The sequence below is a fragment of the Monomorium pharaonis genome, chromosome 6 (assembly GCF_013373865.1).
Source record: "Monomorium pharaonis isolate MP-MQ-018 chromosome 6, ASM1337386v2, whole genome shotgun sequence".
NCBI lineage: Eukaryota > Metazoa > Arthropoda > Insecta > Hymenoptera > Formicidae > Monomorium > Monomorium pharaonis.
In genome coordinates this window covers 19,408,044-19,432,036 of record NC_050472.1, presented here as the reverse complement: position 1 = coordinate 19,432,036, position 23,993 = coordinate 19,408,044, and the positions used below count along the sequence as shown (strand labels likewise).

The 23,993-nt window shown below is 43.6% G+C and overlaps 1 protein-coding gene across 1 annotated transcript in view; it reads right to left on the bottom strand.

The window, feature by feature from the left end:
- LOC105839130 overlaps window positions 1-23,993 on the bottom strand; it is an 81,341-nt gene that overhangs the window by 4,592 nt on the left and 52,756 nt on the right. Inside the window, exons 5-8 of the mRNA XM_012685208.3 lie at window positions 1,770-1,937; window positions 1,132-1,337; window positions 825-987; window positions 356-538 (exon numbers count right to left, since the gene is read on the bottom strand). Of these exons, the coding sequence (XP_012540662.2) occupies window positions 356-538; window positions 825-987; window positions 1,132-1,337; window positions 1,770-1,937 (720 nt within the window). The remainder of the gene's footprint in view (window positions 1-355; window positions 539-824; window positions 988-1,131; window positions 1,338-1,769; window positions 1,938-23,993) is intronic.

The window sequence follows — 23,993 nt, the reverse complement described above, 5'->3', positions numbered from 1 at the left end:
AAGTATTTCTTTTTAAAGTAAAGTGCGCGATTCGAAAGTATTAACTACTCATCTAGAGTAATTTTTACAACAGCAAAAAAATAGATTTGATAATTTTGTTAATTTATTGAAAATGTAATTATTTTATTTCTCCTTAATATATATTTTTTAATTATAAATAAATTTATATTTGTAATAATCTCAATCTATTAATAAATTGTAAAATAATCAATAATACGCGATACGTAGTTAATAATGACAGTGATTTTTAATTGGGACGTAAAAAATATCCCCCGCGATCGTTGACACGAAACAACTAAATTGTTTCGTAGATTGATGTTGCCTCCGCAGCGGAAACCAATTAAACTCGAATTACCCTTTCTCGGAGGACGTCGTCGGAGAAGTCCGACTTGGAACCGATGTCCGAGGCCTCGTTCACGTAAAGACCGCTGTAAACCTCGATCGTGGCCGGGGTGCCGTCCAGGCCTTCGACGCCCTTCACTTCGTCGTCGTTCGCGGCGTCCCTGCGTCGTCTGGCGATCGAATTGCACAACGGCGGCTGCAAGCGGAAAATAAGCGATGACTATTCGCGGCGAGCCTTCGAGGAACTCGAGTAGAGCTCGAGTATTCCTCCTCCCAGGGTCAGAGATTACGTAATACTTTGCGTGCGTTTGTATAACGTACTACGCGAGCAAGTTCAATCGGATAATCGTGAGGTAAATGCCCTGATATTTTCGAACGATAGGTGGCCATTATAAAATCGTTAAAGGATTATTATAAACGTAGTCCTTGCGGAGTCATTATTCAAGCTAGCCAGCGCTTATATATCATAAGGATGACAGTACCGTATTACTGCATCCTCCGCCATGCTTGGCGCACAGCTTAACGTTGCACTGATAATACACGCTCGCCGTGTACGGGAACTTGTGCGCCTGGAAGTTCACCCTGGCCTCCGTTTTGTCCTCGTTGTAGGTGAACTGCCCCATTATCTCGCCGTCAACCGGACAACTGCGGACAAACAGACATGTCAATTGGTTCTCATTGCGAAAGGAAGAAGTTCGGAACGATTCATCACGTTCATCGTCAACATTTCCGTCCTTCCGTTCGTAAAAAAAAAAAAATGTTATTTTAAGCTTCAATGTCGTGACTTACCCTTCGTCATTTATGAGCCGCTGCTCGCCCCACCCGAGGCCGTCGCGTACCAGGCAATCGGAGATCTTCAAGCCAAACATCTCTTGTTTGTCGATGCTAATGACCAGGGTCAAGGGATCGCCGATCTTCACATTCTCCGCCACGTGATGCTGCGTTGGATCACCGCTGAAGATCTTCATCGTGCATCCCGGCATTGGCGCGGTCGCCTGCGGGTGGTTCGCGATTTAATACGACGGTTCATTTACTGCTTTCCTTCAAACGTTTCCGACATGTATGTGTATTCAAAAATCAATATAAAAATGATTTGTAGTTAGAATTTTTTGTGTTAAACTTAATACGTTTTACGCGTCTCGAACGGTCCCCTCGAATCTTTGTGTTAATTTAACACAAGATGAACATGTTAATGAACATGTTAATACAATTACATTGTGTTAAATTAACGTTTGGAAATCTTAAAAATTTTTTACAAGAATCGATTTTAACACAAATACAAAACATGAATAACACCAGATAAATCATGCCGATATCCTTATAAATAAGCGAAGGCAGTTGACATTTCAAACGAGACATATGAATTTTAATCGACTGATGAAATATGATAATTTTCCAGAAAGATATGCCGAACGCAACTTTATTACCTGCAACGGCAGAGACTGCATCATGGACACGTGGGTCTGATCATTCGTTATGACTTTGTCGCGCGTCTGGTATCTGCATCTCACGTGGAAACCCCTGCCTTGATTCGTGACCAGCTTCAGGTGTGGCTGTACCACGATTGTGTTAAAGTATTCGATACCACCGTCATCCTGAAACAAAGGCGGAGCGTTGGTTCTAAATTCTCCATTACGATAAGCCTAACTCGAGGAATTGAAGATAAATGTTATCGAGAGAAATGTTTTATGTATATAAAATCTATATTTTTTTTCATTTATTTATCTCTCCCTCCCTCCCCCTCTCACACATACATAAACACAAATTTATATACAAACGTTATTTTATTTATGTATTTATATATTTATAAAACAACTGATCGATGTTGTATTTATTTTTATCTGAAAAGTATAAATATTCACGTTCCAATTTCATCTACTTTTATTAATGCACATAAATGAAATTACTGATTTAAATTATGATTAAGAAATACGATATGGTTCTTGAAGTACTCTCTAAATTTCCTAGAGTGAAACATTACTCTAAAAGAGTGAAAATCGAATATATCTAAGTTCGAGTGATTTGTCACTCTAATTAGAGTAAAAATCACTCGAACTTAGAGATGTTCGATTTTCACTCTTTTAGAGTAATGTTTCACTCTAGGAAACTTAGAGAGTAGGGTCTTCGCCAAAATAAATATACAAAAAAATTAAACGTGTTCCGTAATTTCAGGATGTGTTGCGTGCCTGCACGGCAGCTCGTAGACAAACGTGAGATCTAATAAACACATCCTATTATCCAGTGTTACACGTAATGTGCGTATGTGCATTATTATAGACCCGTCAATTTATATCCTTTATCTAAGAGTACAAACAAATTCGCAGAGTCACGGTGAGCGCTCAAAAAACAACGGCAAATTGAGGTGAGGGAGCCCACCGGCCATTGTTCGACCACTGCGTATCCGTGCCAGGAGCGTGTCGCAATCCGCGCGGACTCACGTTTTACTATCGTTTCATGGAGTATATAGTAATCACGAATGCACGCGGCCACGTTTTCCTGGCCACTTTCAGTGCTGTTGCAGCAGCAGCAGCAGCCGTCGTCGTCTGTCCTTGCACCCCGCGAGCAAAAACCGGACCGCCGCCGCTCCGGAGAGCGCTGCTCCGTTTCTCCGCTCGTCTCGCTCCGGTTCGAGATATCCAAGAAAGAGAATATTTACACGTAATTTACATTCCCTTTCTCGTCGTTTCCTCTCCCGTGGTTTACACCTGTGTGTCGCTTTGTAAAACTTCTTTCTCGCCAGATCCGTCCGGATGAGGACTCTCTTTTTGAGGAAGTATATACATTCTTTTCGAACTCATCTTTATTACATCGATCTCTCTGTAACGGCATTAAAAAATGCGTGTTCTTCACCGGAAAACAGATAGATTGCCTTTGTGTCTTTGGCGTTGAAAATTCTTCTTTTTCCGATCGGTTATTATTTTTTCCCCATCATTATTTAATATTTCATCTCACTATATTCCGACGAATAAATTTCATTAAACGATCCACGTAACCATCTCAATTTAAAGTATTTTGCATCTGTGATTAATCTAAGGTACCTTTCTGAATCCTGTAGCTAACAAGTAAGATGGAAGTTTCTTCATAAATAAGTCCTTCTTTAGATACTAACTGATCGGATTTCAGTAGTTGTCTGACAACTGTCATTAATGGCCGTCGATGGACATTAATAAGAGGAGTAAGTAATCCGTAATCGACGAGTTTCCAGCTATTTCCACGGACAATGAATGTAATCCAACGGATAATCACCGTTCTTGGAAGCAGATCGTCCTCGACGAGGGTCAAAAGGGGGTCTTGGATACAACAATTATTCGTTAGAAATATAATGGATACGATAACATTAATTTTCTGTTTGAAATTACAACGCAAACTGTAATATCGTCAGGTGCCCGTGTATATAATTCGTCTTTGTTATGTACTATATGGAAATTGCTACATTTTTATATTAAAAAAAATTGTTACTTGTCACACATTTAACTTATTTTAGTAAAATTCGATACAATCTGAGAAAATATTAAAAATATTAATTTATACAGCGCTAGTGGTAAATTAAAAATGCCACGACAAATCTCAATATTACATTATATATATTATATAAAATTTAATGCAAATTCATTGCTCAACAAAATCAGACATAGTAAAAATCGAAAAACTCACTTTTGTATGTTTATAAAAACACGTGTAGCTCTGCAGCAATTGAATATATTGACATGAAACTCTGCATAGATGTCAAAGACAGTACTACCAACCCACAAAAAAAATAATTTCATGATTTTATAGTACTCGCGAAGTTTAAATGAAAAATGTACCTTATTTTTTTATCACAGTAGTATACACACACACACACACACACACACACACACACACACACACACACACACACACACACACACACACACACACACACACACACACACACACACACATAACCATAGAAAAAAGTCAAATAAGATAAAAATACCAATTTCCTGCTTTGTCAGGAATAAGATAACGGTTGTTTGATAGTTCTACTTTTCAAGACTTGCCAGTCGCTTCTTTTTTATTGTGTCACTTTCTTGGCAATAGTTGGCGGACTATTTCGGTCGGCAATGAACTATGGAATGCAGTTCGGAAAGGTCGGAGTAGCTAATGAACCGGAGTTCAATAATCTTTTGCAGCAGCCGAGCGAGCGAATTGACGCCGCGAATTCCTAGACGAGCACCGGGTATATCGAGCAGGCAACGACCTTCGATGGAAGCCTCGCAGCGTTCGACCTCAGCAAGGATACTCGCAATCTGCGGTGCATCGGCCCGAGAAAGAGAGAGAGAGAGAGAGAGAGAGAGAGAGAGCCCGGGGAGACGTCGGATCGTCGACTTTACGTTTCGCACACCCACCTAGCAACGGGTGAGCGAGCGAAGATCCCAGCAGCTTTATTACGGTCGGGAGGGAAGAAGAGAAATGAGAGGAATCGGCGCGAGGCGGGGTTCCCGGTGTCTCCAGTCACAATCCTGACCGGCCCTTTTTCCTGCCGCATGCCATCAATAGCGAGACACATCGCCACGTGATATGGGCTGGCAAAAGGAAAACCAAGTACCTTCAGTCTTGCCGTGCTCTCCGTCATCCCGGCCGACTATACTTCAAGTCCACGTTTTCAAGTTTTTACGTTGGCAAAAAGGACAACTCGTCCCTTTGGACTTACCTCCTTTTCAAGTTGTACACGCGTGTAAAAACGCTTTTCATTTCGCCGGAATAATGGGCTGATAAGTTGGTTAAAATTATTTCGACTTTTGTTTAGCCTTCGTATTTTCTCGTCCATTTTTTTCGAACATCGAAAAATGACGATCTGTGGTTTGAGATTCTCGGAATATTTTAAAGCAAACGCCTCAAAAAGAAACTAAATATACATGTATGTAAGTAAAAAAAAAAACGATGCGCGAATATATCAATGTACGTCTAAAGGCTATTATTTTTACAAGTTCAAGTTTCTTTTTCTTATTCGTAATTCTAAAGTCCTCGCAAGCAGTTTAATATAATTTAACGAGCTCACTCGCGGTTTTTAGTCTAATTACAGTAATTTCTAAAATAAGATGGAACCTGGACAGAACCTGGAAAGACTCTCGTCGCATTGCGTGTCTATAAATCATGATTTTCCGCAAGTGTCTCAGCATTCCAGAAGGAATTTCCATTTCATTTACATCTGCATTCCCGACCACTCTTCCCGACTTATACATATATGTATATATATAAAGATATATAAGATCTCGAGAGGTGACTTTCCGGAGCGGAGAGACGCTGACGGTCGTTTTTGACATTGAATTCCCGTCCGGCGTAGGCTCTCTCGGCGGCTACCATCCTCCTGCGGAGATGCGATAAATTGCGTTCCTCGCGCGAGTACACGGCGCCCGTTGCGAGATCGTTCACTTCGATAGCCAGCACATCTCAAACGTAGGTACATTCCCGAGCGCATCCATCCTCAGAAAATTAGTTGTTTTCTCAACTGCGGTATCGCTTCCAACTGCTTTTCAGCGATCGTTCGCGAGACGCTCGCGATATCGCGGAATACCGGCACCGGCAAAGGCCAACGACCTCCTGACGAACTCTCCGCGTTTCGATTAAGTCAAATTGCGAGGATTACGGAGGTCAGTCGGCTAAGCAGTAACTGTGTCTACCGCGTTGTTGCCTCGTTTATCAGGTGCTCATTGCTTGCGGATAAGGTCATTGGGGTTCTCCTCGATTAATCCGACATATGACACTAGAGGTTTATTGCCCAGGAACGACTTGGAGTTCTTAGAGAACGTGCACTTTTCTGCATAGATTAATTATTCAGGAAATGTTATCGGGAATCAAAAGCTCAAGAAATTTTCGTCAAAACTGTGTCTATTGTATAATAAATCAAGTATTATAAAATACTGTCACGAAAGTATTATTTTTTTAGTATCAAAATGCTGTATAAACTTGAAGATTTTTCACATTCAGATAAATTTTAATAAATTTTTCTTCGATTTAAAGCCTGCATTAAATTCATTTCCTTTAAGTTTATGACAAATTCTATTTTTTGTTGTGTTATTTTCTAATTAGAGAAAAGGAAACATTAAAAATATAAATTTTATACAAAACGTGCAACATCTATTTTATAAAAAATGTATATTCTTTTAAATCTAATATTTAAAACAAGTAATTTAATTCTTTTGCTGTAATCGAGGAAAAAGAAGAGTAAGAAGTTCAGATAATAAATTTACGTGTACGACCAACATTATAAAAAAGTATGTAAAGTTACATAAATAATATATGTAAAACTTGTACAATTAATAGTAACAGATATAAAATTTTTTAATATTTTTATCTTCAATTGTGCAAATATATCTTAATATTAAACGAAAAATTATAATTGCAAAATTAAAAATAAAAATACCCAAAATTTACTATATTTCTACTGCAAATTGTATAATTTTACAAATATTATTTATATAATTTTACATAAATTTTTTGAAGAATTTTGCCTGGAAGCTTGAAATAAAAAGTGCTTGGAAAGTCGGGGAGTCCCCAGGAAACTTCTTCCTCAAGCTTTAAGAAACAATCGCAGTCGTGATATTATGTAACAACGCTGATTAGCGGCCGGCTCGCGGCGTTCCGATCATTGTACCTTCGATCTCTCGCCGCGAGGGAGACCGTTTCCACATTTTCTCGCACGTGCACACGCATGATTTACTCACGGAAGGGTGATCGGTGCGATCGACCGCAAACTCCAAGTACAGAGCCGGCGCACGCACGGCGAAGTACGTTTCGCGCAAATGCATGCTTTGTACGCAATTTATGGACATCCCTCCGAGCTGTATCCATTACCATATGTACATATCCATTTTCAGGCGATCGACGATCGATGAGCACGCACGTTTCGCCGCTGTGAATCAGCGCGTTTCCTCAACGGCCGATCTCGTCAGACCGTCGTGAGGTGTTTCGCGTGTCGCGACCTTTGCCCCGCGGCGCGATTCATCTCGCGCCTCCGTGACGTGCGTGTCTTAAAAGACGTCGGCGGGGATTTGTCGTGGCTCTCGGAATCCGTTTTGGCGCGTCTGTGCGAAAATCCCCGAAAACGTCATGACGACGATGAGGAGAAGAATGGTATAAAGAGACAAAAGAGAGAGCACGCAAAATGCGAACGAATTCGTCGTTTCGAACTCGAATGCTTTCGAAGGGAGGAATAAAAAATCGCGGGACGATTGGAGCGGCGCAAAACGTGGAAATTGCCGTGGCGCTTCTTTATCGCGTCGAATCCTGGGTGAGTCGTTATCCCGAGAGTGGCGAAGGGTACCATCTACCCGCTGTCATTAGTGTCGCTCAAGCGCCGATGATAATAGGCGATATTTTTTACAGGCAGTTTTTCACCCTCTTTTCATTACGGCCGTAGCGGCCGCGCTCGCGATTAAGCGGATTATTGCAAAATATCGCGGAGTGACCCCTGCGTGGAGCGAGGAGGAGCTTTCGGCCATTATAGTTTTGCGGCCCTTTTCTTCGCGCGCGAAGGTGAATTTTTACCTGCCGCAGCCGCGGCCTCCGCGTACTTTAAAAGCGTACCACCACTTTGCCTACACGGAGCGGTCATTATTGCCTATATGCGGCCGGGATCGTTCGAAAGTGGATCTGCTTAAAGGCTCGGGAGGCGCGCTCCATTACTGAACCGTATATCCACTCTTTGCCCCCTCCGGCATGAATAGAGGGTACGGTAGCTAAGAGGTTCATGCAAATTGGCTCATCAACCGACTCATCAGCACCGCCTTTTCGTCATTATTATTAATGCCTCCGCGAGCCTCTCTCGCACGCGATACTAACTCTGCGGCGGCGCCTTAATGCGAGATAGTTTCGTAATGTTGCGAGCGTATTTGATTAAAGAGGCAATCCTGAGAAAGGCGCGCGCGCGCGCCTGATTCGCCGATCCTTAATTTGTTCCGAGATGTGTATTTGTGTTTTCAGAATCACTGTAGTGTATTATATTTTGTATGTTATATAAGTATTGCGCAAAGGAAAACGAAATCAACTGATGCGGCATACCTTACACTGTTGTAGCAATTATCACCAGCTACGAGCTTATTCTACAAACTACGATCGTACTTATTCCGCAAACACATCCACGTACACCAGTTACGATCGTACTTATTCTACAAACACGTCCACACACAAAATTAGTACACGTTCTTTGTATATATATATATTTTTTTTTTGCTTAAGATTTAAATAAAAGTACGCAAAGCCAAAGTTGTAAACGGAAATCTTTATTTGCAATTTATCGATATTTAATATTTTTATCATTTATATTTAATTATTTCTTTTATAGTGAGACAGATATCTTATCTCATTCCTTTCAATGTTGTTTATCATGATCCAAAATCATATAAAATAATAACTATAAGAACAAGTTTCTTTTTAAATAAAACGTTTGTCCTTATTATGCTTTTTTGATTTTTATATAAATGTTAATATGTTAATTGAAACGCTTTACCATTATAACAATATATAGTATTTAATAATATATACAAAACCATTATTGAATATAACATTTTAATATTGAAAAGTAATGATAAATCAATTTTGTATAAATATCTTTTCTTATAGTTGGCGCATTTCTAGTATTTTCCTTAAAGAAACATACGCACACATACACTTGACGCTTTTTAAAATAATAACAGCAAAACGTATCAATTAATCGCCAACTTTATTTTGTCTTACCAATAAATTTCTTTGCACGAGTTTACTCAACACAATTTGCAATAAAAATCAAGTAAAAAAGTTTAATAGTCCTCGTATAAAATGCGTCAGCAGAGCTACGGATTTTGCTACGGGACGGCAGGATTTTCCGCCGTGCGCTTTTTATCGCAACGGTACGATATATCGTTACGCATTTGTATGTACGTCCGAGATATACTCTCGGAAGAGCCGAGCAAAACAGGAGGGCTAACGGCACCCGGAGGGAAGATGCATACTAAAACGTCGCCATCCTCTCGCCTGCATCCGCTGCATCGCGAGGCAATGCGTTCCGCCGACCAGGAAGCCGCGAAGATTGTAATTATAATTCACGCGTGGCAAACTGTCACGCGGCGAAAAGTCCCGCATCCATTGCATAGGTTACGTGCCGTATGGTTCCGTTCATTTCTCATAACATGGTCGGTCATGGTAATGGAAGAACAGTAATACCGGCGTGCCTCGACACGAGGATTACGTCAGCCGGACTGGCGTCCGGCCAAATTTGCAACCGCGAATCAGGAAGCCGCTGGACGAGGGTCGCTGACGTACGGACGACGGAATGGAATACCGTATAGAAACGGAAGTTATAGCCACGGAAGGTATTAAAGCGACTTTACGATGTCCTGTTAACAACGAAGTCAACCGTGTTTTCGCGTAGATTGAGAACCGACCGCGGACTTGGAAGAATTTTAATAAAATTTTAGTTAAATTGAAACTAAACTTTCATCCCTAAAAGGCAAATAAGGGGTGCTTTATTATCCCAAACGAAATTCGAACTACGCTATTTTCCTACATTTTTTTCTTATACTTTAAATGAAATTTTCAATGTTTTTGTGACAAAAAAACGTCATGTTTATATACATTACTGTTTTCTTCATAAAAAAAACAAAGAATATGCATTATTTAATTATTAATTTACTGCTGATAGAAAGGATTGAGACTTTTATTTAAAGGTAGAGAAATTCAGTTTTGCCTTCTAGGTTTATTATAAGTTTAGTAAAACGGTAATAAAAATATTAAAGTAACCATTAGGAAAATTTACTTTAAGTGAAGTTAGAGTTTTCAGAATTACCTTACAAATCTAAAAGTTTATTAAAGAAATTTTTAGATAATTTTTAGATAATTTAAGGTATGTAAAAAATTAATCTAAAGTAATTCAAGCCTTTTCCCGGGAAGATTCTTCCAAGTCGCCAGATGCCGTACTCACGACTGCCATAATTCTGAAAGGATAAATTTCAAGAGAAAATTTCTTCCATGTAGGAAGTCGTGGAAAAGTCATCAGCATCTATGCCGAGCGTAAACGATGGAAAAAGGCTTGCGACGCGTAGATTGCGCACGCTTATCGCTTACCCGCGATCGCGATCGACGATCCGAGCAGGTGCATACGTTCACGGCGCGGTCCATGTTTACATCCCCGTCGGTCGGCGCGCAATAAAAATCCATGTATACCGTAACGCTAATTCCAACGTAAACCAGGAAGCCGCTAAACTTCTTATTAGCCGAGGCAATTTCCTCCGGCGCGGCGCAATTCGATGCAACCGACGACGACGACGACGACGACGGAAGCGCAATGCACGACGACGGAGGCGTGCTGCAGCATGTTCGCGTGCGTGCAAACGGGGCTTCTGTCTTTCGGGCCTATGATTTACGCGAGGGGACGATCGTGCCGCACGCTAATGTCCCTTCGTCCGCCGGGAACTGGGAGAATCCCCTTTCCCCCACTCCTCGAGCGACTAACGGGACCGGTGATTGGAAAATCACGGGTTTTTCTGCGCGGTGCCGCGCGCGAACGGAATGAAAAATGATTCGCGGGGATCTGGGCGAGCGGAATTTAGCGTTATTCGTCAGAACGCCGGCGATGCATTACCAGCCGACGAAAGAGAGAGAGAGAGAGAGAGAGAGAGAGGAGGAGGAGAAGGGAGAAGGAGAGAGACGGAGAGAAGTTTCGCCAGAGGATGGATGCAAATGCATCCTCCGCCGGGACTCGCCCTGCCCGCGGGGCACTTTGTGCACTTATTACGATACATCTCTCGCGGAACATTTCTCGGGTTCGACGGCCGGTCAGTTCAGCAGGCGGCGGCGGCGGCGGCGGCGGTGGCTGCCGACTGCAGCTGCGGCCTGATGCGCTCGCTCGCTCGCTCGTTCGCCTTCCTCTCTCGCGCGCCAGCGACGTACAAACTCCGGCGGTAACCCCGGTGATGCCTGGAATTTTCGCCTTCGCGGGACAGGTAAAACGCGCCCGTCATCGAGAAGATTGGATTGATCGTCGATTGACCCTGCGCGACTCTTCCCATGCGGCGGCGCGACTCCGACTCCTCCGTTTCTCGCCCCGTGAGAAGAGCGCGCGGTGCGCCGATTCGTTTTGACCCTTTGCGGTCCTACGTCGCGAGTTGAATTCGACGCAACACGTTGCAACTTGCGGTAACACGTCTGGCACCGATCCTTCGGGCATTCGAGTCTGCACGCAATTGGGTATTATCTGTTCGTTCTTGGGATAATTTCTCTACAGAAATTCCTTTAAGGGGACTCCCAAAGCCGTTTGTTTTACTGACATTTTTTTAATGAACTAGTTTGTTAATTGACTTCACAGAATCGCAAAAGTCTTTAAAGTACGCACAAAAATCTAGAGGAAAACGATCGATTTCATATAAAAATAATAATTTTCTGAATTTCTTGTATGTAGAACTATCACTTGATATTTACACCGAGAAAAGTATCTAGTGAAATTAATCAGAATTCTGGTGAATAATTGCGTGATCAGATTTCTGGTTAATCTCACCAGATATTTTTTTCAGTGTAGCCAGAATTATGGTTAATCCCACCAGAATTCAGATTCAGCTTACTAAACCGTATAGTGAATAATCGTGTAACCAGAATTCTGGTTAATCTCACCAGATATTTTTCTCAGCGTACTCACTATACGAAATCTACGGTATATATACTGAAAGAAATATTTTTGTTAAATCAACAAGACAGAAGCTACTATAGCAAATGATTTGCTGATGTGGGATAGCAGATAACTCTTTTGTGAGAATAAATTTGTTACGTTTGATTTGCTGTTGTAACCATTGAACTCTAAGTGAACAAATGTGATTTGTATCTCAGAGAATATGTTTCTTAAAATAACAAATGATGAGAAATGATTTGCAATGGTAACTGTTCTCTCTAACCAATCCTTGCTTTTGTTTTGGCAACGAAAAGCTTTTTCTCAGTGATGTATACAAAATGAAACCGTATTCTTCTAAGGATAACATATACAAAACAATATCGTGCAATTCAAACTAAGATTAAAAGCCTAGAACAAAAAATTAACTCTTTTAACTTTTGTTATAGTTGCAAACCCAGATACAGGATGATAAAAAAAGCAATCAGAAAAAAAAGTCCAATTCATAGACTGACATTAATACGTGTACTTTATTTTTTATCCTGGAAAAGGGTTTCCAAATCTATAAAAGAAATACATGAAATCTTGTTAACGATGTGCACGAATGGCTCTACATTATCGACCCTGACTACTGGTACTTTGGCATCTCTTAAAGTTAAAGTAATAAAATTTTTTCGGTTTACGTTGATCTAGCCAATTAGATAAAACTGAAGGGCGAGATATTTGATATCTCTTCGCTCTGCTTGGAAAAATAAGTTGAACCGCAAAGGGTTAGGCCTGCATTTGCAGACTACTCATTAGAAATTGAGGTGGTTGCGAATCGGAGATTAAAATTCAAGCGATCAAAACGAAACGGATTAAAATTAAAGTTATCCCTAACTGGTTGAATTCTAATCTATACAACTCGCAATCCCTTGATACAAGGTTTAAGCTCTAGCGAAACCGCTTGGAGAAAAGTTGCCGGGGAAAAATCGTTGGGTATTTCGTCGATTGCGGCTATCGCGGAATATCGCACATTCGCGTCTCTCTAATCCAATGGCAAAAGAAAAAAAAAAAACCCCCCCGACGACCACGTTCGACGGAAATAGCGGTGCGTTAAGAGACGAAGTCACGCGGCGGCGGCGGCTGGGCTCATCGAGCGGGTTGGACGGAAACACGCGAAACGTGAAAAAATGCCGCGGATCGAGGCCCCCGGTCGGTGTGCTCATCGGATATTCCACGCGCGCATATCCCGCAAAGACATCCCGCGAGATCGTGTTCTCGCGATGGACTTTTTGCCGGGGCGACTCGCCGGATTCCCGTTCGAAATATGCGCGCATCGCCGAGAATAGCCGCGCGAATCCGGAATCGCGGCATCCCGCGACACGGGCGAGGGGAGCGATGATCCTCCATGTTCTCCTCCTCGCCGCCCGCAGAAACGGCGTTGACCATGCCCGACGTATCCGCGGCACGCAGCGCGGAATTATCCTATCGCCTGCTAACGTCGGCGTCAATTACACGGTAAAACCGACGATCGGCGTCGGCATCGCGGTACGAGCTAACGGTCGCGTGCGGCCGGTTAGTTACCTTGTATAATTAGCGGGCGCGGTCCGTCCGGGAAAGATAGACAGCTCGAAAAAATGTACTCGGCAAGTTCAACGAGTGCGAATGATCGATGAGAAAGAGAGAGAGAGAGAGAGAGAGAGAGAGAGAGAGAGAGAGAAGTGTGAAATATTTGTTTAACCCTTTTATATCCAGTGACAGATGTTTCAGGGTTTAAATGATCGTATTTTATTAATTATTAATCCCTTAAAATCGAAAACAGCTTATTTCAAAATCAAAACGTTATTAAAGTCTAATAAAACATTGTAACAAATATTGCTATAAAATATAAAAAAATTATTTTGATAAGTAATAAGATCTAAAATTTTTTTAGAATAATCATGGAATGCGCACAGCAAAATCGATGTTATTACATAAAAACGAGAAAATTTCATTATCGTATCAATTATTCGATATTGCAATAAATAAAATATGTTTTGTTGTAATTAAGTGGAAAAATCTTGCTGCATAATTTTAATTACGGAAAGAGTTAACGCTCTTTAGCGAATTTTGCACATCGGTATCACAAAAGCATCAGTACTTTGTAGCATCACAGAAGAGTATCAAAAATATATACAAAAAAATCTCTGGGGCTTGCGCCTTTGCGCATTGCAAAAGTATTATGAAAGTATTATAATAAACAATATATTAGCTAATGAATAAAATAATAAATAAAATAGTGTAATCAAATTACATTCGAAGGGATTATGGGACTCGGACTCGCGACACTCGCAAGTGATCCATAACTCTAAACGCAGACAATAACTTGCATGTCAAATGCATGTATACGTCAAACATTAAATTCAATTACGTCATTTAAAAGCCATATTCAAGCTTTTCAAGTTACGCTAAAGTTAAAAGGTTAACACCCGGCGTATTTCTCAAAATGACATCTATAAAACTTTCGACTACCTGCAATACTGAAATGCAGCTTTTATGACAACACGATAAACATTCATGATCAGTTATATAACGTTGTAACGTCTAAACAGTATGTAAAGAAGTAACTTATCCCGGGTATCCCAAAATTCAACACAAAGTATATGAAATATCATAAATTCTATAACTACATCTAGTCTATAATCATCTCTTCTCTATATTAGTACATTTTCAATCAATCTTTTTGCTGTCTACCTAAAAATAATAAAATTTGTTTCGGTACACAAAATGCTACATCAAATTTCTCTTTTACTTTTCGTGCTGCATATAAAAAGGGACGGCAGAAAAACGGTATCTTCGTTGATGTAATCGGTTGCATGTCACACATTGCGATTCGATACAACCAACGTCTGGCTTTGCATGTACGTGAAGTATGTCAATGAAATTCAAAAGTGGCTCGCAAAGTTAACGCAATGTGGTAAGAACGCGAGACGTGCACATAACATCTGTCGTAATGTAAGGACGTGCTAAGAAAATGATGAGGTCACTGGCGGTCAGTAGAGATCACGCTTTTATAACTTCTTGCGTAATGTGTGTGTTTTGCACACGCGGAAGACGGCTATCGCTGATTTCACGTTTCATCACGTCCGCGTATCTCTCAGTGTTAAATAAAAATGTGCTATAAACTCTTTGGCGACTATGAAGTATATTGGTCACTCCCTTTGCAAATTTCCCATTTAATTTCCAAGAAATTTAATCTATTGAGATAATTTAGTTATGCTTTACTCGAATCCGAAAATTAAAAATGTAAAGTTCAAAATGGTAGGTAAAAAATTCGGTTTTACGGTTTTAATATTGCTAACCAACTCAAAGTTTCCAGTTTCAATTATAAATCTATAATCAACTTCCAAACTCTGATTATGTGTGTTGAGTTCTGTGATAAAAGTTCCCCCTTTCCATTGGAATTCATTTACTACCCTTTTGAATTTTAACATTTTAAGTTACATTCAAACGCAGCGATCTTAAGAATCCCGAAATTCACATTATTTCACGATAATCAGACATCTTTAAAAAGTCAGTCCTGTATCGAGTCGATCATTAAAAATTTTATAATTCTGAGACCAGAGTTATAAGATCTGCAACCTCGGAAACGACCTTAGAAAATAAGGTCATTTATAAGTTACCCCATTAGAAAGCTCCATCAAAGGGTTAAAAAAAAAAAACGAAACAGTTAACAAACGAGATAATCTTAAATAATTGTGCGCCGGGAAGGACGTGGGCGCGAAGGTATGTTCGCGTGGAGGAGCAGGATCCAGTGAAGACCATTATTTCCAGACGAAAGTCGAACCGTGCAGGTCGACGGGATGGGCGAGGCGTCCCAAAACTGGTATTCGCGTGGGTATGTTCCTTTTTTTTTTTTAATTCGGCGAGGTATTTGCGACCTCCCTCTCCCCCGCGTGTCCTTGGGAGCCTCGTCCCCCGAAAAGAAATCGAGTCTCGCCCACTGTCGAAATTCCCCTCGGGTGAATACCTGAACTGGATTTTCCACACCGCCGCGCCGTGCGGCGTCTACTCCCCCCCCCTCCCCCCTTCGCTTCTTCCTTCGAAAAGACACGTTGCGAAGAAGTGAGGCTTATAGATTGCGCGAGGTTAATCTCCGCGAAGCCAGCTACCCACGTTTCGACACGAGCTCGCCTCCTGCTATTGAGAACCTGACAAAGTCGTCGATGATTTCGCAACGCGTTCGCGCTTTCACGCCGAACGCCGGCGTCATCGACGTTTTTGGATGACCGGCGACGTCTCTTCGAGGAACGGCCTTGTCGTCGCGACACGCCGTGTAAGTAAGTATTTCTGTCGCTTTTTCACGCTCGATGATGCGCACCTGCATGACGCGATGTTCGCCCGATGATGGGCGTGCCTCGGCGTTGTGTGCATCGTTCTTTTTTTTTTTTTTTTTTTTGAACACGCTTGCGAAACGATCGATTGAAGTTCGAATCGAACGTCGAAATCGTTCTCGTTGCTAATTGCCACTCTCACGATGAAACATCTTCGACAAGCAAATCGTATCGCTGTTCTTTTTTCAAATGTGGACATATTATTATTTTATAGATCGGAGATTGGAGGAACGTGCATGTAAGAGATTATTATGAGAGCACTGAAAGTATATCTTCCTCCGACTATCATCCTGATCGGCGAGTTATCGCAGTTATAATTATCTAATTACACCTTACCTCCGTAACATCGTATCTGAGCTATCCATCGAAACTTACAATTCCCTAGGTTGAATCCTCCTCACTTCCAATTGCCTTCCCCTATCACGAGGTAGCAAAGCAGGCACGGGCAGTTCGTCATCGCGTAAATACGGCTACCGTGGCTTCGCAACAACCTCCTCCTCCTCCACATCCTCCTCCTCCCCCCGGGAGGGAGGTCCATGGCGAATGGAACACGGAAGGTAAGTGGAAGCAGAGTTGGGGGTAAAAAATGGATTCAAGTTCAGGGCAAGAAACGAGTTAACGACGAAAAGGAAGAATAGGAAGGGAAAAGACGAAGGGGAGATACCGCACAGCTTAATGACGCGAGAAGCTCGCGGGAAATGACTTCGGCGTCTGCCCCTCGCCCCGTCGCGACGATTATTCTCCTCCTTTGTTTGTCCTCCTTTGCGCGCTTTTCTCCCCGTTTCTCGCCGCTTTTTCCGAGATGACATCTCTCGCGCGATTTCGTCCCGTCCTTTTGATCGTCTCTCCCGCGTTCTTATGCCGTCCTCCCTCTCTCCCTCTCCCTGCCTCAGTCCCGTTTAGCATACTTGAATTGAAGCGTTCTTCTATCTCGCTCCTACCTCCTCATTCTTGGATCTCGGGCGGCTTAACGTTTCTTTAATTCGCCTCGCGGGTTCTTTCGTAAAAAGCCACGTCCTTTCAGCGGAGTGACCGTGCGTCTATAAATATGTATAAAGATACACGTATATGAAAAGACATATCTTGCCTTTTAACTGGAAACGTCGATGATCTCATGATTATTAATGTCTTCGTATAATATTCTCGTGTGAATATTATTAGACTGGATTACCGTTACTCGACGCTTAATGATCGTAGAACGCGACAGCTGGCGGCCAACATTATGGCTGGTCAAGAAAAACACCTGATGCGAAGTCAGGCAAGCGCTGACGTTCCGCGTCAACTAGAGCGACAATTCATTATTTTCGCATGCAAACATTTACAACACGTTTCGTACTCGAACAGTACATTTGTGCCACCGTCCCTCCCTCCGCCCCTCAAACTGTCAACCGCTGCTCTCGTTGCGCAAGAAAGTATGCCTTCAAGAGTTGGTTAACGACGACCTTGGATTCCAACGGTCACGGCTGTTAAGCGGTGGCCACTTTTCGTTTGGACACGCGTATTTATATAATCGTGCGAAATGCAACGCCCGCAACAAACGTTATTGCAAAGCCTGCGTATCTGAAAATAATTACATTCATTTTCTACGTCCACTCGGCTATTCTATGCAAACAGTTGGAGTGTAGTCTGTGAAATCTTTTACGTTACAAAAACAGTTTAAACGCCAACCTCAAATATATTTCGTATCGCTACGATTGCGCTACGATAATCTTATCGATAGTCAGAACGTCTGTTCAAATCTTTAAAACGAAAATCCCTGCTTCTCCAAACATTTCGGGGTTCGAGTCGATAAAGTCAAAGCAGTTTATAATTTGCTATGAGAATGAGAAAGTTATCAATATTTAAATGTTAAGTAGAACAATTGTCGTTAAAATGAAACATAATTTATAAAAAAACCCTAGATTTATTTAAAAACTAAGCATAACAATAAACTTTTCGGGGAGACAAAAAATGGCAATTTGCCCCCGACAAAAAATTCAAATCCTATGTTTCGACAATTTTTGCAGCTGGCGGAACACATCGTCTGGGTACTCTCTCTTTTTAAATAATTAAACGTTTAAAGAAATTTATTACATAGATATTTTCTTCATTGCCACGGTACCTTTTGTACGACAATGCGATTATGTAAGGTTGAAATGCGCCCGGTTTGATCCACGCAAGATTGACGCGTAAGGTTTCCGCGAACGAGGAAACCGGTGAAGGCAGCAGGTTGCCGAGGGGGCCTTCGGCAAAATCGCCGTAAACGTTCCGCGTTCTCCCTATCTCCGCGCGATTTCTTTCCGGCGCTCACGCGCGGCTGCGGGCAAATTCTTCGAGATAACGAACACCGGTCGGGGCCGACCGGTCGGAGCCATCCGACGCGTGCTCCTCGAAAAAGAAGACGAAGTAGACGAAGAAGCAGCCGGAGCCGCGTGAGTTATGCCGCGCGTTTACGACAAGCCGCGCCCCGGCTTTTCCCAGCTCGCGAACACCGGTAGCCGGGGCTCCTTCTTCTACGCGGAGGAAAACAACCTCGCCGGGAGATTTGCTTACGGGAGGATTGAATGGCCGTTCCCGCGATTATTTACGGCATGCCCCCATCGGGACCACGCGGAAACCCTTCCATCGGTATTGAATAATCGTGGGAGAGAGATCCCCGTGAGCCGTGATTCAAACGTCCCCTCCTCCCCCCGCCCCCTCGTCCTCACGGAACTGTGCACTTCCTGCACAGCCCCAAGATCGGGCATAAATCCCAGCTATGAACGTCACGACGTATAACTTAATCCCTGAACCTCGACCGCCGCCGCTCGGGTCGAGGTTTCTGATCTTCCGGATAGGCTATCCGGATAGCAGATTTATGGGAAACGTCGATCACCCCGACGACTATGGATAGTTTCCTAGGGGAGAGAGAGCCCATCAAGGGTATCCGATAACGCTAATACGCGAATAAAAATCTCTATCTCTCTATCATCTCTCGTTTTACGGATAATGAAAATTTATTCCAGCGATATACGTGCTTTCCCGAAACGAACGGTCGTTTCGCTGATATTTCCTCGCGATGATAAATAAAGCGCGCTTATTTAAGTTGAATTTTCTGGGCGAGTCAAGCGAGACAGCCTCGCTCCGAGGATCTCGCTCGCGAGAAGCGTACGGCAAGTCGTTTGTCCGAGATAAAGGCCTTAAAAAGAAGCAGAAAACGCCGGAATGACGCTCGGGGTCCGGTATTCCGGATAATGCGGCACGACGCTCGCGGTCTCTCGGCGCCCGCTCCGGCATTGTCCCTCCCCCGGACTCCGGGGGCAACGTCAGAGCGACGAGGATCGATGGCACTGGAGCGCTGCCGGATGGAAAAGGGGGAGCGAAACACCGAGTGTCTCTCTCTCTCTCTTTCTCTCTCTTCTCTCTAAAAGAGGAGACCGGTCTCGCCGCAATGTTACGGGCGAGTATCCTTGCGAGCAGCCGTCCTCAGCTTGGCTTGGAAAAAAAAAACCAGCCGTGGTGGGCACTCGCTCCTCAGTCAGAGGTCAACGAGGTTGAGAGGACCTCTATATACGCTGATCCAATACACTCTCAAAAGCATCGTGCGTATACCTGTATACAGTGGCTCTCATGGAGGAAGGATCGTGTCCCTCGGTTCAACCTTTTCCTGAATCCGTAGGAAATGGGGCCTTATTGTTATACGACATAGGAGTAAGCGTGCGTCTACTTTTATTTTTTTCCGAATAAATAAAGACAGATACATATTTATCTGATAGATGAGTTTACCAAGAAGTTGGAACAACTGGCCCATATCACGATATCCGCTATTGAATCGGATTCATTACTTATCAATTAACCCTCAGGCTCCACATTCGATTAGCCTAATCCAGGATGGCTTTTACTTTTTCCTAAATATATTTCGCACTGAAATACTTATGACATTCTCCCTAGGATATATTCTTTTCCTAGAGTTTTTCTAGAGATTTAAAAGAGGAAACAATTCGAATCGACTGTTAAATCACTAATGTAGGTATGTGTAGGTTAAGGGCATTATAGATAGGAATTGTTCGCGCGTTCGATTTGTTGATTAAAAAATGAAAGTTAATTAAAATTGCCGATCGGTCAGAGCGGCGCATACATCGCATATTCACCGGGTTAATAGAAGGTCTACGAGCCCGCAGTTTAAGTTCAACTTAAACTGCGGAACAATGGGTCGTTTAACGAGGCGTTGTCGTAGTGGTGGACGCAGCAGCGTCTCGGCTGTACCCACTGTGTGCAGAAAGCGAGCAGCTTCTTCACCGATCCTTACAAGGTCCGCAGAACCTTGTAGTCGTCACGTATGCAACAGTGATTCTCAATTTTGATCGACAGCCACGAGGAGCCTCTATGACCGATTCGCATTTTTCGCGCGACCCTGATCTTCCGCCACGTCACGCACATTAAAAAAATGCAAATTAATTGGACATCAGATTTTTGCTAAATTTCGGATCAAACGTTGCGCCACGCGAGGGCGATGATCGCCAGCGGAGGATGAGAGAGCACAATATGACGACTGATACGGATCTCGTTCGTCACTCCTCGCGATCTTCATTTATCGCTTACGCATCGTGAAGTGAATCGGTCTTTTCCTCTCGGTGGTGGTGGAGGGTACGGCGAACCCGTGCCATCTTCATGAAAACGTAACGGGCGGCGTAACGGTGTTACTATTAGAGGCCGTAACGTACCATGACAGAGAGAGAGAGAGAGAGAGAGAGAGACTCTGTCGACCGTGCATCAAATTGCCGCGTGTGACTTTTTTCTTTGCTAAAGCACAAAAGAGGTAGAAGGAGGGGGAGAGAGGAATCGAAGAATCACAGCGCACTCGTCACTGTGCGGCTACCCGGGCCACCTCGGACGGGACACCTAGATCCAACACCACGACTCTCGTTCTGATTTCCTTTCGCGGAAACCACACTCTCGGGGAAAAAAGCGCGAGACGTCCGTTAGCTAAATCTGCGGCCGGACGCATACATCATCGCGTAAAGTGGCCGTCACGACAATCGTCGTCCCGCCATTATGCGACATTACGAGCCGTCAGGATATTTCGCGTGCCCGTTACGTTTGCGGCGCCCGTCCACCTGCGGCGTTTGACTGATTGAACGTATCGAGGTCCCTTAACTGTTAAAAGCAGAAGAGGCGTGTTAGAATTGTAGAAACGTTAAATCTATAATCGCCAGGAAATTATCAGAGGCGAAGCAAAAAAAAAACGTAAAACGTAATTTTACCGTTGCGAGAAATACCGCGTTATTAAGGACTATTTGTATAACAACCGGGATATACAATAATAGCACATAAATAAGTGTTGATAATTTCGGGATCTTGTACCTGTATAATTTCCGCGAGTTCTTGCATTTCGTTTTTTAGTGGTTCTTCAAACCACACACCGATCCACTATTCGCTCTTGAAACATAATTTTGCCGAAGCTCAGAAATGTAATTTCGCATTATTAAATTGGTGTACAATTTCATATCGCTGATGATGCCGGCTAATCATTTTATGTATTGCGCTATTACATTTATTGTCTCGTAATCGCTCTTCAATTGTAGCTATTGTAATTAATATATTATATATCTCTTGACTCAATAAGGTTCCGTGGAATAACAGGCATTGGAGGGGTATGCCAGTGATAGCGAGCGTTTAATGGGCGGAACGAAAAGTTCCGCGACTTGTTCGGGCGAAACGAAAGAGGTGAAAGTCGACCATTAATTCCCCCCGAGTTCCAAAGATATACCGGCGGCGTAAGGTAATCGCGAGATGACCACGTTGCGCATCAACGAGTCCTTTCTCACGACGTTTCCTTACGCTGATGATTATACGGCGCGTAAGAGCGCAAAATTACAGCCGCCCATGCGGCTTCGAGTGACGTTGATCCCCAAGGGAGACTTTGTTTGTACATTTTGCAGGGTATCACGAGCCCTTACACGTTCATAATCTCCGCCGAGTCTGTACTTTAACTGTCAGAAAAATATTGTAAACGAGTGTTGTTCGGACGTGACGGCTACGAAGCATTTAACCAGGAATTACCATATCTAATTTCCGCTTCTAGGCGCGGTTATCTACCATCTCGTTTAAATGTCTCGAATCGAGATTTATTTTAATATTCAAGGACAATTAAAGTTACGGGAACGTACATTTAATCCGGGTTGGTTTCCGCAAGGCAAACGAAACAAAAAGAGAAATCTGCTTTGGCGCGTTAATTGCTCGCGGAAACACTTTTCGAGTTGTCCGAGATCGTGGATCACGCGCGCCTTACTCCGTAAGGCAGAGTGCATGCAACCCCCTGGAAAACGGCCTGTCGCTAAGGGAGCGATCGGCGAGCGGGGTAAAACCGGCGTGTAATTTCCAAGGCTCGGGGCTACGATTTTACGATTTAATTGGGCCTCGAGGAGAGGAATGGCGGTTCGCCCGTAACCGGTGGTTACCTCACTACTAGGAAGATATTATCCGGCCTTTCTGTACCCCGTGTGCGAGAGGGGCAAGGGCACGGTTCGCCCTCCTCCTCCTCCTCCCTTCACCCCCGGGCTTAATGGCGATGGTGCGAGAGGACGTGCCGCCTGCTGCGTAGACGGATACAGCGCTGGGATATACCGACGGATTCCGTCGGAAGGAGAGACGGATGCTGCTCCCCGTCGAACAATAACACGACGAGTCGCCTCCCGGACCTTACTGGCCTTTTTAATTAATCTCGCGCTATGCGCGCGCCAACCGGTGGATGAATGATCATCGCGAATATTCAACGTTACTCATACCTGGCTGTTTGCGTTTCCCCGCGGAGAGACGTGTACAGATTAAATTCAATAACTTGTACGACGCGCGCGCGTGTGCGGTAAACGCGCGGTTATTTATCAAACGAATAGCTCCGCACGTGCAGACGCATGTCTCGCACTTTTATCTCTTCATATCTACACCTTTCTCTCTCTCTCTCTCTCTTTTTTTTTTTTTTTTTTTAATATCCGGAGAACGTATAACTTCTAAAACACATGTTCCTCTCTTTTCTTCCTAACACCCGAGCTCTCGCGACATCGTATTAATTTGAATAACGATTTCGATCGGTGAAATGTGAATCGACGACGGCTCTCCGAGTGGGAAAATCCCGTGCCGGTGAGCGGGGAAAATGGAAATCGTTATCTCGACGTTGGGCAACGCGCGCGCGCGCGCGTTCCGCGAAACTTCTGAGAAGCACCACGCCACGAGCGTGGCTGTCCGTCGGGGGAACGAGAGATACATGAGAACGAGTGCTAAGAGAGTGAGAACGACCATCTGGCCGTCGAGACCCGACGCCAACGGCGAAAGCTAAACGGCCGATGCGGTGATGCCGGGTCGTTACACGCGTTATGCCTAATGCGATACTCGCGATAATCATACCTATACCCACGTACGAGGGTATACACTCGCGTTTAATATATCCCCGTCGCGAAAACTCCGAAGGCCCCGGCCTGCGCCCGATCTCGCCCCCTCCGATCGTATAATAACTCGGCTACGTCCGATTAATCGCCGGCTACCGCCGCGCGTGCACGCGCGTGTGTGCGGCCGCAACGGCGATGCATTCGCAAGGTCGTAGTCAAGGACACCCGTGCAGGCCGCGGCCCCGCGAGGCCGCGCTCGAACAGGATGCCAGCGACGCTCTTCTAGTCGCGAGCGAGCGAGCGAGCGAGCGAGTCTCTCTCGCGCGAGAGACTCGCGCTCAACACGCGACACAC